Source organism: Pygoscelis adeliae, unplaced genomic scaffold (genome assembly GCF_000699105.1).
Source record: "Pygoscelis adeliae isolate BGI_AS28 unplaced genomic scaffold, ASM69910v1 Scaffold82, whole genome shotgun sequence".
Lineage (NCBI taxonomy): Eukaryota > Metazoa > Chordata > Aves > Sphenisciformes > Spheniscidae > Pygoscelis > Pygoscelis adeliae.
Window position 1 is genome coordinate 885,652 of NW_008824287.1, and position 17,624 is coordinate 903,275.

Genomic DNA, 17,624 nt, shown 5'->3' on the forward strand with positions numbered 1-17,624 from the left:
TGAGTCACCATCCCTGGAAGTATTTAAAAGACGGGTAGATGAGGCGCTTAGGGACATGGTTTAGTGGGCATGGTGGTGTTGGGTTGACGGTTGGACTCGATGATCTTAGAGGTCTCTTCCAACCTTAATGATTCTATGATTCTAATATTAAAATTTCCTATTTTCTATTTCTCATTTTCACCATCAAAATTCAAGTTTTCTCCGCTTTTTCTTTCACTTATTGTAAGGTATCAGATATGTAAAGACACTTTGTGCACAATGACCCAATATTGGGTTCATATTGGGTTCATATGTTAAAATCACAGGCAGCGTACAACAATAATGAAGGAAATGTGTTACAAGACCTACCTCTCTAGTTCCACTGCCACCAGTTAATAGCAGAATAGGGGATTACTGGAGCCATATGCTTAATACACTCGACCACAATCAGCAGACAGAACACTGGCTTCTTCACTGTTCTTTCCCAACTAATTCCAAACTAATTACCTCTTATGGAATATCACTACTATTTCATTCTTAGACTTCCTTGGTGGCAAGAAAAACACAACTTTCTACAGTTTTTCAGCACTAGCTTCTCTTTTTCTGCCCTGTCATTTAAAGAGCAAATGGTTTCCCTCCCTCAGTAACATGAATTAACCTACATATATTTCAGCTTGTTTTCATCTTCAGGTTCCAACAATTTCTGCACAGTATCTCAACATGCCATGGCTCAAATATAGAATATTCTGCATAAGAAAGATTAAAAAAAAAAATCTAAAAGCAGGAAAGTTTAAAACATCTCAACTTCATCTCTTCAATGTAAATATTTTTTCTTTACTGTACTTCTATGCTTCCGCATTCTGATCTAAAGACTTTTCAGTAATAAAAGCAGAATGAAACCAAATTTGCATGGAAGGCAATTAACACTGGAACTAAAAAAGGGGGTATTTAATCATAAATAAAAAAGGTTTTAAATTGAAAGAAAAGTAAGCATGTCACATCACTGACATCAAGTTCATCATAGTGCTGATTTTGTTTATGGCATTTATAATGTATTTTTGACATTTTGAGTGACAGATGCCACCATAATAGGAAATTAAACACACCTGGCCGTTAGTTTCCTGTAAGCAAAAGCCAGTGTTAAATCTGAAACATACAGTATGTATGCAATAATTACCAAACACTGACATCTAAAATGTTCTTAGAGACACCTGGAACAAAAAAAGTTTATGAATTTAACACTGTCTTGCCAAGAGAGAATATTTCATCAGGATAGCAGTTGCTTTGCTAATACTGAATATTGTCTATGTTTACTAACCTATCTGTATTCATTACCTTTTAAAGGATAATACATGTCATGACAGCTTTGGATAATTTCATGGAGATGCACACTATATTGCACTTACCAAAGCTTCACATGCACCCTCAATCTATTCCAAGCACAACTGAATTATTGATCCAAATAAAATTACATGCACTTGAAAGGATTCCAACTGGGAAGAATCATCATTTATAAATCTAATTTTATATATGACGAATATAGGCACAAGTTTCCAAAATGGCAAAATTATTTTTTCTTCAAAACTACAGTATGTTCAATTTATTTTTCTTTTTTAAAATGTTGAGACAAACATGCAATCTATTTTAAATGTCATCACTTTGTTTCTTATTTAATTAACATTTCATATGGCTTCCTCAGTAAATAAATAATTACTTCAATCACTATACATATCATCTAACCCAATGCACTTTTGACATACAATAAAATTGTATCACTTTCCAACAAGACATCAGTGAAACTACTTTTAAAAAGTTCAAAGGCTCCTTTGAAATAATCCATTATGGTTTTTAATACACATATCAGATAATTCAAGCCCCTCCCTTATAAAAAGTAATCGATCCATATTACTGCATGCTACAGTACCATAAGTTCTTACAAAATTTGCAACATGAATCTGGCTCCACCATTCTTTCTTCCATTTTTTTTTTCAAGTTGAATGGCACGTGCTATTTAAAAAAATAGTCTACTTACCCTGTAGTAACTGCAGTTACTTTAAAGATGTTGTCCAAATACACTCAACTCAGCCTCTCATGGCAGAGATATCTCTCAAGGCAGACAGATATGTATGTATGCACATATGTATATATAAAATACACATATACACTCAAATATAGCTTTAAGGAACTTGGCCAGTACAGTATATGCAGTGCAACATTGTAGTATACAGTGATGCCATCAAACTAAACAAAAACTAACAGACAGTCCAGATTTTTGCTCCTTCTAGATTCTGAAATATAAATCCCAAAGGATGCAAATACATAACTCCTATTTTGCCTCAACTGTTGTCATATTTGCTAATAAATACTAGAGAATTTTCAGTGAAAGCATTCTCTAATTCAGATTAAATTTATTTACCTGCATAAGAAACTGAGCTTTCCTGATGAAAATGTTTCAAGAGAGCTTTGCTTCCTTTTTAATCTTGCTTAGAAAAAGAATTATTACTTCAACACTTCTGCAGTATATGCCTTTCTCCGAGGCAAAATAAAACAGTGAATGATAGTGACTGATAAACCCAGCGGCCTTAGATGAATGTCAAAATTTAAATCTTGACCAAGTTCACCCACAAGAACTGAAACCCACTATTTGGTAGCTAAAAACAAAGGAAAAACATCACTCACATATGAAATAAATAAAAATTTGATACCGTTCTAACTAAACCAATACTAAAATTACAGTAAGCAATGAATTAAGAGTTATAATAGTGATGCTACTTACAGTTTCATCCTAAAGTCAAAATGCCAATGTGAGCTGGAAATATGGGATGACAAAAACCATTCAACCCTTTATGGCTTTGGGGGAATGGCCCAAGTGCTTTCAAGACACAGATGCAAATTCAGATGTCATTATTGGCTGAAAGACCCCAATTTCAAACACATGAGCTAGCAAAGAACGCATACAAACACGGACTTGAAGAAAGAGGAGCTGAAAGCCTTAATCACTGAGAGTTAACAAACAAATTAAAATTAATTTCATTTTGCTCAACCAAATAGATGGACAGCAGCATGAAGACAGAGCCTGATAATTCAAACTAAGTCAGCTTGATACTTATGTTAGACTTTGACATCTGTAGAATAGGACCAGATATCCTGGAAAACTCTCATTTAATATCTCCATTCCAGTTGCCATACAAAACTGAAGAGTATCCACAGTGTTTCTCAGAGATACCATATACTCAAAATATCACTGAGGAACAGGAACTTAAACAAATACTGACAAATAGATGCTTATTTAGGAGCTGCTAAATAGATTCATAATTTTTATTTAGGGAAGTAGAAAGCCTAGGGAGGAAAGAAAAAAAAAACAAAATTCAGACTCAGAGTTATATTGTTCTGATACAGGGGTTGGTGCAGAAAATTATCCACAAAACCTCTATCTTTCTGGACTTACATGTATTTCTTGGTATTTTCATACCATCTACACTAAACAAAATGCGTTTTTCTCAGATTGCTTAGAAGTACGAATTCATGAGACTATTGTAAAACAAAAAGGAATCAATCACAGAGTTCTGCCTACATCAGTAGTCACCTGATACTTGTTTTACAACTGTTCCTGTCTTTTGACAGGATAAAGTCAGTTAGAAAGAAGCTTCAAGAACTCAAATGCCCAAATCTCAAGGCTTTCTAGTCCTAAGACACATTTTCTTTTTAGTATTGGAGACTCTTATTCCTGCCAAAAAAAAAAGCTTTAAACTACCCACCCATAAAACTTTGCATGAAATTTAAATATAAATATTTAATTTTCTTTGGTAGTAGATCAACCCAGCAGCAGAGATGAATTTAAAACTCACCCATTCTGGTACGTTGTTACATTTATATTACCCTATGTTTATTTGCATGAAGTTTTTCTTTTATGTCTACATCCATGTTTTACATTACCGGCAGTACCAGTAATAGATATAAATTTCTGCCATAAAGTTTTCATACAAAATTGAATTTCATTTTAATTGTTTACTATTTAATAAGCACATAAAAAGAGAGGAAAGGAATTAGGCAAGTATGTACATTTTCTATAAACAGCAAATTTAAAACACTGTACCTTTTTGTACAATAAACACTATAGTATGCTAGATACTAAGCTTCTTTTAAAAGCTAACCAAAATCCTTCTTTAAAACCAGATTCATAAGAGCAATACAAATTTAAAGCTCATCTTTTCAGCAACACAGACCTTGTCTTATGCTTTAAAGATTCTGATTTGGAACCAAACAATATCACACCACTCTTAATCTGAGTCCCAGTAAGATTCTGCTGTGTTACACTGCAATGGTTGTATGGAGTACAAAAATCAGTCCAACATAAGCATTCTTAGTAATCAAGTTTTTATACACATTATATTCAGATATGTCAGTGGAACTGTCCATGATGATGGCTTTGTTCAGATTGCTTATTAATTCTATATGCCTATTTGTTATAAACTTCCAAATTTCAAATTTCTAAATTTTAATTCATTAAATGTGCTTGGATAGGCAGTGCATAGGTATCAGTAACCTTTACCTTTAAGCCCTTAAAATTAGATGATTTTCAAGAAAAGTTTCCTCATAAGTGAGGAAACAAAATAAATTTATATGATAAAACAGAACTAGTACATGAAAAAGATTAGGTTTTGTCTACCTGTATAAAGGGTGAATAAAATACCAAAATACAGGAAGAGGTAGAGGTATCTTTCTAGCACACTGAAAAGTAACATAAGAAGAGCACATAAAGATGGGTAACAGGTGGGGGCTCCGTAAACAGCCAAATTCAAATAATCTTGCAATTCTCCTCATCATTTATTATAAAGAGCTATTTAGAGAGATTACAGGAGCTGACCAGAAGAGGATTAATAAATTATTAATGCAAACTATTCAACAATGAATGACTTATGCCTAATTTAGTAAGAAGGTATATGTAATGAAAAACACTACAGAAAATACATATTTCAGATTGTTTAGGAAATGTTGCAAGTCAAAAAATGTTTATAGACGTCTTCAAAATTTCAGAACTGTACTCCTTCATAAAAACACATGCGCCTTTATACATGCATTTTCCGAAGCCAGGTAAATGCAACATAGCCTTTAATGCACAGTAAATATCTGTCTTCTAAAATGAGAAACTGGAAAGACTATAAGATGTTATACTGCATCTTGCTACCAGTAACTTAAATCACCAAAGAACAGTAGAGTGAAGAATGTCTGCTTAAGAAGAAGAAAATAAAAAGGTAGCCTATTTCCAACTTTGGACTGCTTTTGATGTCACCCTTACTCCATCTTACTTTGGAGGCAGCTTCTGCAGGAATTAACTCCACAAGATGAGTTCTTAGGCCAGAAAAAGAGGTTGAGTACCTCAAGTCATGCCTGTTTTTCTTTTCTTCCCCTCTGCTTCTCCAAAATGTATCAATTGGTATAATAAAAGGCATTCTCTCTCCTTATACACAAATCATTCATATCTTTAAAAATCATAGCTGTAACATCACAAAGAAGCAGTTGTCTGCTAAGGATCATTGGGTTGTTATAGGACAGTAATAAGAGGCCTGAACAAACTATAAAATCCAATCCCAATAATAAATAGTTCCTGAAAATCTAATCAATTAAAGACAACAGAGATTTTACAGTCTTTTTTACAAAACAGTGTAGGACAAAAAAGAGAAAACCCTGTAACGAGAGCTCCATGCATTCATAATAATGTCCAGCTGTGATATTATCTGTCTTACCTTCGCATCCTGTTTAAATTTCTGAAGAATAGGCTATCCTTTTTCCTGATCCATACATATACATAACAAAAAAAACCCAAAAATCTTGAGTCAAAATTCTAGCCTCAGTCCAACTGCAACTGAAGTAACAGAGAGAATGCCTTTGAAGTAAATAACATTTGGTTCTTTGATTTTAACCTCAATCTGGATTGATTTATTAACTGTAAGCAATGATCAAATCCTAGCTGCCAAATATCCATTCTTCTCCTCTACCCTTCTTGGTATATTTTGTCAGTACCTTCGTGATGAAGAACTCCAAATGTGTTTATCAACACTTACAGACAAAATTTGGCACTATTAGGAAACCCCTTCTGTTGGAAATGTTTTTTTTTATCTCAGTGAAAATACCATTTCTGAACATGATTCATCAGACAGCAGAGTTGTTCAGGGTACATGCACATACAGAATATATCATGTGGCCTAAATGTGCATTACTTATTGGTATAATATGGTTGCTATTTGTTAGAGTAATTAAAATCCTCGCAGATATTTTTAAACCTTTCATCACTTTGTTGTATTCAACTCTTATCTCTTTCAAACTCCTCAAAAGTAAATTTTCCAGGACAGAGACCATCTTTTTCTACTGTGGCTACAGTATCTGGAACAGTGAGTGTCAACTACTTGAGTAGAATTTCTGGCTATGGCCCCCAAGAGAAATAATCATTCTTTTCACCTGTAAAATCCTCCAATATTAGTATACTAGCATATTTTTATAATTTATCACATGTAGAATCATAGAATCATTAAGGTTGGAAGAGACCTCCAAGATCATGTACTCACATTTCTTTTTTTCCCCCCAAATCTCAAATGAATCACTGTTTCTACTAACATCTTTAAAGACATTCTAGCTCAGAAGTAATCATGCACCTGAAGCACTGCCTATTTAAAAGACTTGAAATGCAATTTGGAGATGACATTTGTTCATCCAATTTCCGGTTACACAGAGAAGGAATTTAGCAAAATTGTAGATGGTGTTGTAAGGGCCATCGTTGAAGTTAATAGGAAACAAGCCCTGCCCAATAAAGAGCATAATCCAGAAATAGACAGCAGCCGGTGACACATATATAATTAGAGAAACTGGAGGCTTTGCCCATGAGACCATGTGTTCCACAGCAAATCCCATTTCCTTCATTCTCCCCTTCATGGTTATTTTAAGTGTAATCATTGCATGATCATAGTCCTTACATATAACATATCAGTTTCTTTTTGTTTTTTCCAATATTGGTGTTAATTTAATTCACTGAACAAATGACAAAAAAATCCACAGCTCAGATCTTATCAGACCAACTGACTCACAAGTCAGAAACCCTATAAGGAGACCAAAAGACCAAATTTTACATCTCACAGGTATCTTATATAATGGTTCTTTTTTCCCATAAATATAAGCCATTAGCTATTTCTTTTGATTTTTTCCTTGCTAAAAAAGTATAAAATAAAACTGACAACATAAAATGTCTGATGTAGAAGTCCAGGTCATAAGAAGGAGGAAGTTAATTTACCAACTTCCAAGTAAAAAAAAAAAGTCTACTGGTTCTACTATAACATAGGGAAGTGAACATCAAAAAAACCAAGTTCATCATAAAATTCTGAAAATAATTCTGAAAAGATTAGGGCTCTCACTGCTATGCTACAGAATTTAGCTCTATTACCTGCCCTTGTTACTGAAGCACAACAGTAACCTAAGACATACGTAACAGGAGGAAGGAAGGAATCATTCTGAAAAAGACTTATGTATGATAGTGAATAACAAATTAGGCATGAGTGTCCATAGTGATACAGCAACAAAAGACTGCTGCAATTTTCAGCTGTCTGTACTCAGACGGTAACAGAGCAAAGGGACTAGAGTCCCTTCTCTGTAAGTTGGGATGTTAGCGTACTCAGAAATGTCCATTAAATTTTAGTTCCACGCTGAAGGAACTGGAAGAGGAATAATAATAATAATAATAATAACAAGAAGTTCAGCAAGAAGCAAAACTAGTAAGTGCTATGGATTTGAATGTCATGGTTGGATTCTCTGGTATCTTAAAAATGCAAATTCCAGTGAGTACTTTCTCCTATGCATCTCCTCTGTGGATTCTCTGCCAGGAATATCTAATAGGTCTTTCTTTTCGTTTATCTCTAGATTATTAACACAAAATAACACAATAACACAAAATACTGCACTAAACATATTGTAAAAACTGCACTGCTATCCAGTAGTAGAACTGAAACCTAAATCAGAAATACATACAGTACAATTATGTGTTCCTAGTATTTGCATGGCTGTTGTTTTTACACTATGTCTTCTTCGTTCACTTTTTTATCCATTTGTCCACTGTTGGGTGTCAATGATTGGTCTGATGCAACAGAAGAAAAACAGAACGGACGATTTCTAATTCAGGTAACGAAAGGAGGTTTCTTGTTTTCTCATGATACTATTGAAATACATTTCTTTGTGAGTAAAGGCTTTAGGTGAATTGTCAAGCAAAACTGGAGATATTCTTATAATGAGAAGAAAATCTTCAACATATTTTCAAATCTAAGTAAATAAAGTTGTTTAAGAATTTGAAGTTGAAGGAAGAGGAACAATGAGAAGGAAATGTAATATAGACAGTATATAAAACTTATAAAAGAAGCTACTCCTTTTGAGTACTCGTCTAAATGGCTGAAACCAGACCTAGGATATATAAATGCAGAGATTTGCCTTCCTCCCACATCACCTATATGATGCATCAAAAATAAATACAATATTATACAGGTATTTATATAGAGTTATTAAAACATCTACTTTTACACATAAAGTGATCCAAGTTACTTGTGTATTAGTGCAACATTTTTAAGCAATACCGAATGGTATGGGTTTCCTTGTCATTATTTTCTAGTAAAACATAAAAGAAAATAATCAAAATGCACAAACCAGATTACACAGTATGTTTGATGTAGCAATTTCTAACATTCATTTAATATAGCCAAGCTGCAATGACTAATACTGCCCATGTCCGCTAGTACAAAGACCTAAAAAAGGTTCCAGACTAGATTACGTTCATGCAGGTCTCATTTTAACGGAAATTGGAGAGATGAAAAAAAGATTATAGGAGCACACATTATAAAAACAGACCTCACAAGTCAAACTTAATAGTGAAACCATTCTCTTTCATGTAGACAACCATGAAAACAAATATCCTGTAAGCACTAGATATATATTGTATCTTTCTACCAGATCTCTTTGCCTCCTTGAGACAGATTCCCATTCATCTCATGACTATATAATTTGATCATAGTTGAGTAAGGCACAGCAGGGGAAAGGGTCTGTCTGATAAAGTATCAGGCTCCAGGAAGATAGATAAACAATTTCATGATTTCTAGTTGTAACAGGAATGGTACAGTGGTGGATATTAAGATATTAGTCTCGTCGGAATACAAATATCAAGCTTCTGCAGTTTTTTCCCTTCTAAATATGTTTTGTTTCCATTAAGTGAAAACGACAGTCTGATTATGATAAACTAAGGCAGAACGCCAGAATAAAATGCAAGGTACACGTGAAAAGTGGAATTAAATCTTTTTTGATTTGTCAATGTGAAAGTTAGTACATAACTTTTTTTTTTTGCTTAGTTTAAGACAAGTGAAAAAATAGAGCAAGGAAGTTTCTTTCTCATGGGATATTTTTACTGCAAAGAAACATTATTTAAAAGTAGGTGAAACAATTGCCTAGCAAGTTGTTTCACATTTAAACCTCTTCCTTCACAAGGGACACACTGGCAGGCAACTCCTCCTCTGCTGCAAGTCACTAGAGTAATGCCTATTTGCAATGCTACCTCATTGTTCTACATGTATTAAATGAAGGCTTGAGTGATAATATTTGAACAGCTATGATAGACTTCTTTTTCATATATTAACGCATATATTTGGTTTGTATATATTAACACAAATATATAGCAGCCATTACTAATACAACTCGTGTTAGGTGGCAAATGTTATACTATCTTTGTAATTACTTCCTGTCTTGGATAGCTGAAAAACATGGTGATATCCAGTCATGCTGATACTGCTTTTACTTATAAAAATTCAAAGAACAAAAATATATTCCACAACAAGATTTTAGTTACAAACCCTGGCTGTTTAAGAATATATATTCTGGAGTAAGCAATTTTTAAAGCTGTCGTAATATCTAATTTAGTATCGCTTACCTGTGATTCTTTTACATTTTCAACAGTGAAGTTGAACCAAACTCGAAAGCGAGGGTTACACGTATCTGGTCTAATGAACAGGTCATACTCAAACTCTGTGATGTGGTCCACCCGTCCAAGATTACCTACCAAGAACATATGAAAAAGAATGCATTTTAATGAATAGCTGATAAACTCTCCAGGAACTACACTGAGACAACTTTTAAAAACTTCTACCTCTGTTGGTTAAAATATATAAGTATAATAAGCCTTACAACAGTGCAGAATTATTTTTAAAAGACTTAACCATAGTCACAAAATAAAATACATACCAGTAAGCTACATGCATATAAACACACCAAAAAGAAGACAACATGGATTTTTATTATTCAATCAAATTGACTTTTTGTCTTCTCTTATCTGAGTATTCCAGTTAAGTGTCCTAACATCTTTTTAATTGTTTCCTTTTTTTTTTTTTTTCACTTTTCTGATAATGTCTCTGCAGCTCTTTTAGCCCCCACCTGTATGGATTTCTTTCCTTCCATTTGCTGCTCATGTTCAAGCACCTCTAAGATTAAAGAGTCCCCAGATTTCCACCTGGCCCCTCTGGCTGGTGCTCTGAGCGTCCCTCTCTCCCCACGGATGGGCCAGCCTTCATCTCCTTTGTGATTCAAAAGCTATCTTAATACTTTTCCTTTACCATTTGCAGCCACCTCCTTCCAAGAGGCTGTAAGATTTCGTCTCAGCTTTTTCCTGGTGAATTTCATGGAATAATATTTTTGAATATAGTCAGAGCTACATCGTCCCCCATGGCATTATTCAGCAAGCAACCACACTGGCTATAGAAATGAAGTTCAGCACTGGGAAAACTTGCTAAGTGCTTTTAAATTGCTAAATTGGCATTCTTCCTTTGAAGTGTGCCAAGATTTTTAAAGACACAGTTTAGACTGTCCATTTCATTTGTACACTACAAAAATAAGACTTCATATTTTCCTGATCCAATCCAAAACCCATCTCATCAGGTCTTGTAAGACAAGGCCATGCTTTAGCTCACATGCTAAATTATACTTATTAAAAAAAAATAGCACTGTAAGATGACCTGGCTTTCTGGTTTCAGATGTATTTTGGGGTTTAGATATATATTTTTGGGTTGGATATATACTTCTAGGTTCAAATAGTTATTTATAATTCTATTTGAGCTAAACAATTCCCCCCTCAGCAAGTCCCATTTCACTCAATACGATTGTTCATTGGTAACGTGTTACTCAGTATAAACACAAGTAGCAAAATTTCGCTGATCTGCTGTACTGGGGTGGAAAAAGAAGTAGGAAAAAACATTTGCAACTCTGTTCATCAATACATTTGCAGGATTTCTTCCTTATCCTAAATTGTTTCTGGCTTTACTAATTGAACATTTTTAATCTTCCCTATTTTTAATGTTATCCTCTACTTTCCTACCCACATTCTTCTTTTCAGAAGAAAATTCTCTTCACCGATTCCCTCTGCAGAAAACCGCTTCATGCTAACAATCTGTTCCTAAACACTTGCCTGAAGGATACATTTGGCATACGAAATATTTGAAAAGAACCAGCAATATTGTACAGCTAGAATACCTTTGCCAAATATAAATAATGTCATCTGCTGTATCGGATGTCCGTGCCCAGGTGCTGGCAGCGGGGCCTGGAGGGCTGAGCTCTCTGAGGAGAGGCTGGGCTGCCCCGTGCCCGCCACAGCCGGTTCCAGCCGGCTCCGCAATGGCCCCACCGCAGGGCACAGCTGAGCCCCTCAGCGAAGGTGGTGGCGCCTCCTTGAAAGCGCACATAAGGAAGGGCAAAAACACCACGCAGGCAGAGCAGTGAGGGAGTCTGAGGAGAACCAGGGTTCGAGGAGGAGAAGGAGGGAAGGGGGTGCTCCAGGCACCAGGGCAGAGACTCTCCCGCGTCCTGTGGGGAGAGGCTGGAGCAGGTGGATATTTCCTGAAGGACCAGTGGCCTGTGGAGGACCCACGCTGGAGCAGGCTCTCCTGACAGGAACTGTGGCCGTGGTAAGGCCCAGGCTGGAGCAGGGGAACGGTGTGTGGAGGGAGGAGCAGCAGAGAGGAACTGCTGAGAGGCACTCCCACCCCCCTGCACTGCTCCTTGCAGGGGGAGTGAAGTTGATCCTGGGAAACAGGGAAGGGTGGGGGGAAGGTGTTGTTTTAATTTCTCTTTGTTTCTTGCTATCCAAACCTATTTTAACTGGCAATAAATTAGTTTTCCCCAAGTCGAGTCTGTTTTGCCTGTGATGGCAATTGGTGAGCAATCTCCCTGTTGTCTTTATCACAACCCATGAGCTTTTTCATCTTATTTTCTCCCCCCGTTCTGTTGAGGAGGGCGAGTGAGACAGCGGCTGGGTGGGTGTCTAGCAGCCGGCCAAGGTCAACCCACCACATCTGCCTGACTTTAGGTTAAGTCCCTTACTCATCTAAGTGCACTTCCTGCCACAGGGGTCAAATCTATCACTGCTATTCTTAACAACAGAACTTGAATCTTAACGTAAACTATAATTTCCTACAGATTATCATCCAAAGTAAATAAGAGTGGTAAAATCAAGCTATTGCATTGTGATACCTTTAATTAAAGGACTTTGTTTTACTGTATTTTTCATTAAGTGTCATGAACATATGACATTGTTGGGAAAATAATATTCCTCACATATTTCAGAATTTAGGTGGTCCAAGCTGTTCAACCGCATAGGTTGGATTCCAGTTGCCTCACAGGTCAGTTTAAGCTCTCTCTGGACAAAGCTTAATGCGTGGACGTCCAGAGTCACTTCAATCTGAGTTGTGCATGTGACGCTGGTGGATCCTCTACAATTAAGGCAGCAGGCTGGATCAACAGAGACTCTCGACTAGGTCCAGCTTGTAAGCTACTAGGTATACATGCCTCCCAATGGTCCCAGCAATTCCAGATACAGATTAAGTTATCTGCAGCACAGACCAGAGGTGCAAATTTTGATTGAATTACTTCCAAAGAAGGACACAGAAGCAATTAAATGTATATTTTAAGTTCAAAGACCATTAAAAAGTTGTACTGCAAGGCATAGGAAACTAAAAGATTATTAAGTGAATAAATAGAAACAGAGCAAAATGAGACCTTGATTTCTAGGGCATCGCACATTTCAGCTTCTTTTTCAACATCAAACTAATCTGAACTGTATGGGGGACAGATGGCCCACTCAGAACTACTTTACAGAGTCCATAGGATCCCTAAACTAGCACTGGAGAATTGTATTGATGTCAATGAAATCACTGATGGTGAAGAGTTGGCGTGCTGGAACCACTCCAAGCCAGTCTTCTCTGGAAAACCTATATACTGATCTCAAATCCAGCAGAACCGTTAATTTAATCATTGTGTGCATGATTCCCTGGGACTCCCAACACTGTTTTCTCTCTTTATCTGTAATATTTGATCTGAATACTCACCTCCCTCTTAATGCAGTATTTTTGCTTTTGTGAATTGTATCTCACTTTATTACTTTTTGCCTACAGAACTGCCTCTTACTAGGCTCCTTCGTAGTACACGTCAGCTGCCATAGTCACCTGCAGCCATTTGCAGTTTAGCATCATTTGTACATTTCATTAGTGTACTATTTCTTCTCTGTCTTCCAGACGCTAAATAGGCTGGACCGAACACTAATGCCTTCGGTAACAAATTCAACAAGTTCCTTGTGCTCAATAGACTATTGTTTGTAATATCACGGCCTTTGCTCACAATCTGTCAGCCTAATTTCAACCCACGTAGCAATGTCATTAAACAAGATGGCAGTTTTGGTACAACGAAGCCTAGAACTGTAAGAACAAAACATTTCCTCGCTTTAAGAGATGCTTTGTAGAAAACCGATAATGCTACTGAAAAACATTTTTGGTGTCCAAGAAAGGATATAAACTTCCCAACGTTAATCTCATAAACCAAGTTAACAATTTTGCATACTGCCTTCTCACTGCTGTAATCATGGGAAATATATTTATTCTAATGAGTGAGAATTATATTCCAATACCACAGGTAATACAGTGAAATGCGTTAGAAACTATGAAACAGGAATTAAAACATTGGTTACACTATTCCATTTAGCCATTATCCATTTTAATATTTTAACATTGAAAATGAACATTTTTTTCTTAAGTGCAAACAACGGCTAACCTGCTTTTATTTTTTAATAGCTCTATAAGGTTCCTTAAAATTTCTCTTTTCTTCTTTTGTTCAATGTATAGCAAGAGAGAAAACTGTTTAATGAATGGTTAGACAGTCAGTTCCTCCTATGTCACAGGAATCTCTGTGCAATTACGCAATACATACACTCTGCTTTGCAGTACCTGAGGTGGACAGTTTCTGTGCTGAAATGATGATAAATTTAAGAGAAAGCTAGATAGCACCAATTCTGTGTAATGTACTGACCAATAATTTTCAGTCTCGATACAACTACTGTAAGACCCTTCCCATGCAGAGTTTTTATTCTGTGTACTTTGCTATCTGGTAATTTGTGATATCAGTAAGAGAGTCTGTTGATAACCATATTGGTTAAGTACGTTCTTTTAAAATCAAAGAAAACAGTCTCACACTACTAAAACATCAGCTTTGCTTTACTTTACTTTGGGTTCATGCCCGCATGGAATCATCACCACTCCATTCAATAAATACAGAAGTTGTGTCTATGAGACTATACAACACTTTTTAAAGCATCATCACTCCATAATTTGTGATTAGCATTATATTTGGGGGTTAACATTATAAAACATAAGATATTAATAATGTTATTTAAGGTACATGTAAAATTAATGAACTGATTGAGTAATATGATCTGCAAGGGAAAAAAGCCCAACAACATTATGAGCAGTAAAATCTGAACTTATTGGCATTCTAAGACATTTCTTGTTTAATTTTTGGTTTTTTACAGTTTGGGTGCACGTCTGGTTGTCAGATGGCTTTCTGACTATATCTTAAAAGTAAAATAAACAATTTATTAGAGTAGCCAGCACTTTACAAAACATTATGGATTTTTTCTCCTATGCACTCTGAAATTAGTTGCGGGGTTTTTTTTCTATTGTTATTGTACTTTACAGAAATACTGGCACAGATCTCTTTAAACTGATGGGAAGATGTGAACAAATCAAATTCCCAAATGTCTATAAACTGACTTTCACTTAGCCTTGGGGTTTGTTTTTAAGACATGCTCAATTTTCAGTCACAGTTCCGTTCAATACTCTTAGCATACTGAGAAAAGGAGAGACATACTTTTCTTTAATCATTCAAGCTGAAATTCTTAATTATATTTGCTTAAATTGCTTTAGAGAGTAATGTTTAGTGCAATATTCTCAAAATGTGAATACTGAAAGGGGTCAATAGCATGTTTCAAGTTTCTTTAAGTCAGAAAAAAGCCCAATGTTACTATTTTATTAATCATGCAACATACACTTAGTCCTCATAAAATATTAATGTATATTGCTTCCCACATCAATAAAAAGTGTACTTTACACAAAGAAGGAAAACCTGTTTAAGAAAATGCTAGCTAAACTTACTAAGCATTCTAACAATTATCATAAAAATGCTAGAAAAGAAAATATAGATATGTTAAGCAATCCTAAAATCTTCTTAAACCACACATTGTGTCTTCCTACAGAGAATTTTAAGATGAAAAATAGACCTTGAGGGTCTTAGACAAGCCTGAGGCAATATAAAGAAAAAGGTCAAACACTCTGCTAAAAAGGACCGTTATCTTCAGAACAACAACTTATCAGCCAGCTTGCAGCCCTGCTTATTTACAGTTATTGGTCCCAGAGGAAGTGCACTTCAGCGCAGGGCACGATTACTTTGTAATGAGTTTGCCAGAAACGGTAAAGGAAACTAATTTGTAACAATGTGCTGTTCCCTGCACATGAACTTTCTCAGACACTTTTTTTGTCCAGCAATGAATAACTAACTTCAGCCTCCCTAATAAGCAGTGAAAACAGAACTGCACTAAAAACGACTGAGTCGCAAGCATGAATGTGCTGAAATATCAGTGATTATCCCTCTCAGCTGTCCATTACAGTGCTCATGATGACCACCAATTCCCCTGTGGTGGATATATAGAATGCAGGTTTCAGGGGGTGGATTTGCACATGAAAATTAACACCATTTGGAAGAAAATAGCCTGCACCTGTCACAGATTAGCAACAAAAGGTCAAATGCCTCCTTTTACACCTAGAGCACTTGCATATTGTATGCCTTGCTTATAGGAGCCTAATTCTAGTTTCTTAATTCAGAAAAGTGAGCACCATGGTGAACTGAGGAGAAAAAAGAATTAAATCTCGGCTAAAAGCTATCAATAAATCTATTGATCAAGATACATATGAATGGAAGTAGCTGAGGCAATCTCTGTCTCTAAAAGAGGTAGTTTTTCAAAAGAGAATTACACAAAGTGCTCTTCTGTTTTTGTCAATATGCTGCCAGGTTTTGAAATACTATTTTTCATCCACACAATAAAAATCTTGACAAGTAAGCAATAGAAAATCACTAATACGCTTGCAGCTGCATTTCAATCTATACAAATTCTTTAAACAAAAACAACCAAGGAACAGATTGGAATATACATCATTTTCACCGGTTGAACCTGGGATCAAGTCCAAGATAGCCGAACAGTATTAATCTATATTTTCATGCAACTCTGTATTTCACAAAACAGGGTGAAATGTAGGATATGGAACACCCTCAATGGAATGCATCCTTAAAGATCACAAAACACATTGAGAGGATAACACAAAGAAATTTTATTGATACATTCTAAATGGAACAGGAGCTACAGGGACCGAGATCTGTAACAACTTCTCTTGAGTGAAAGATTAGATATCTTCTGAAAGGAGTGCATCTGAGAATATCAGTTGTAAATTCCCACTGGCTTTACGGTCTTTGTCTGTGAAAAAAATGTATAAAAAATAGTTTGGTGAGAAGTCTTAAGCAACTTCTAAATAGCATTTGATTTTTAAATAGGAAAAAAATCTGATTAAATAGTGATGATCTCCGAAAACCTGTGACTCTCTTTGCATCATCTCCTGGACTCCTGTCCAAAGTATATGTCAAATCAAGATTCCTGAAACTGCAAAGCACATAATTTGAATAAAAAGACAATACCATAAAAACACATATACAACACCTTGTAAATTAAAGTATACTTTAAATTATTAAAATTGCACATATTAAGCTCTGCAATACAAATTAATATCTACACCGCTACAGTTAAATCGTTTTCAAAAAAAACCTCCATACTCTTCAACAATATAGTATTCTTTTAAGAACCTGATGTTTCACTTAAAACAATAGCAATTCTCATGACTCAGCCTCCAGCCAAAATCCAAATCGCCTTTGAAAAATGTTCAAGACTATCAAACAGGCAAAGCATTTCAAAAGTACATGGCTTGAGAACCTGGACGCTTCAGACTTGTATTTGTAGTCTCTTTTCTATCCTCCCTCCTCAATTAAGGAAGCTAAAATAGCGGTGTTTCCATTCTGTTTTAAGTTTTTATCAATAGTGACATCCAAAGGACAGTAAATCGGTAGCTTTTGTGAAAAAAGATTGTATGGGAACGATGACTATCTTAGCTCTCAGCAGCAATTGGTAAAAGGCCAGCTCCCACCACTGGAAAGGGTAAACTGAAATGTACATATTAATGCATAACTTATAGACGCTGAGCGATTCT

At 35.6% G+C, this 17,624-nt stretch overlaps 1 protein-coding gene across 1 annotated transcript in view; it reads right to left on the reverse strand.

Moving 5' to 3' along the window:
* The window catches only part of AGBL4 (ATP/GTP binding protein-like 4), a gene marked incomplete at its 3' end in the record, with an annotated part of 877,516 nt that overhangs the window by 834,956 nt on the left and 24,936 nt on the right, over positions 1-17,624 (reverse strand). The window contains exon 2 of the mRNA XM_009318724.1: positions 9,932-10,056. Within this exon, the coding sequence (XP_009316999.1) occupies positions 9,932-10,056 (125 nt within the window). The remainder of the gene's footprint in view (positions 1-9,931; positions 10,057-17,624) is intronic.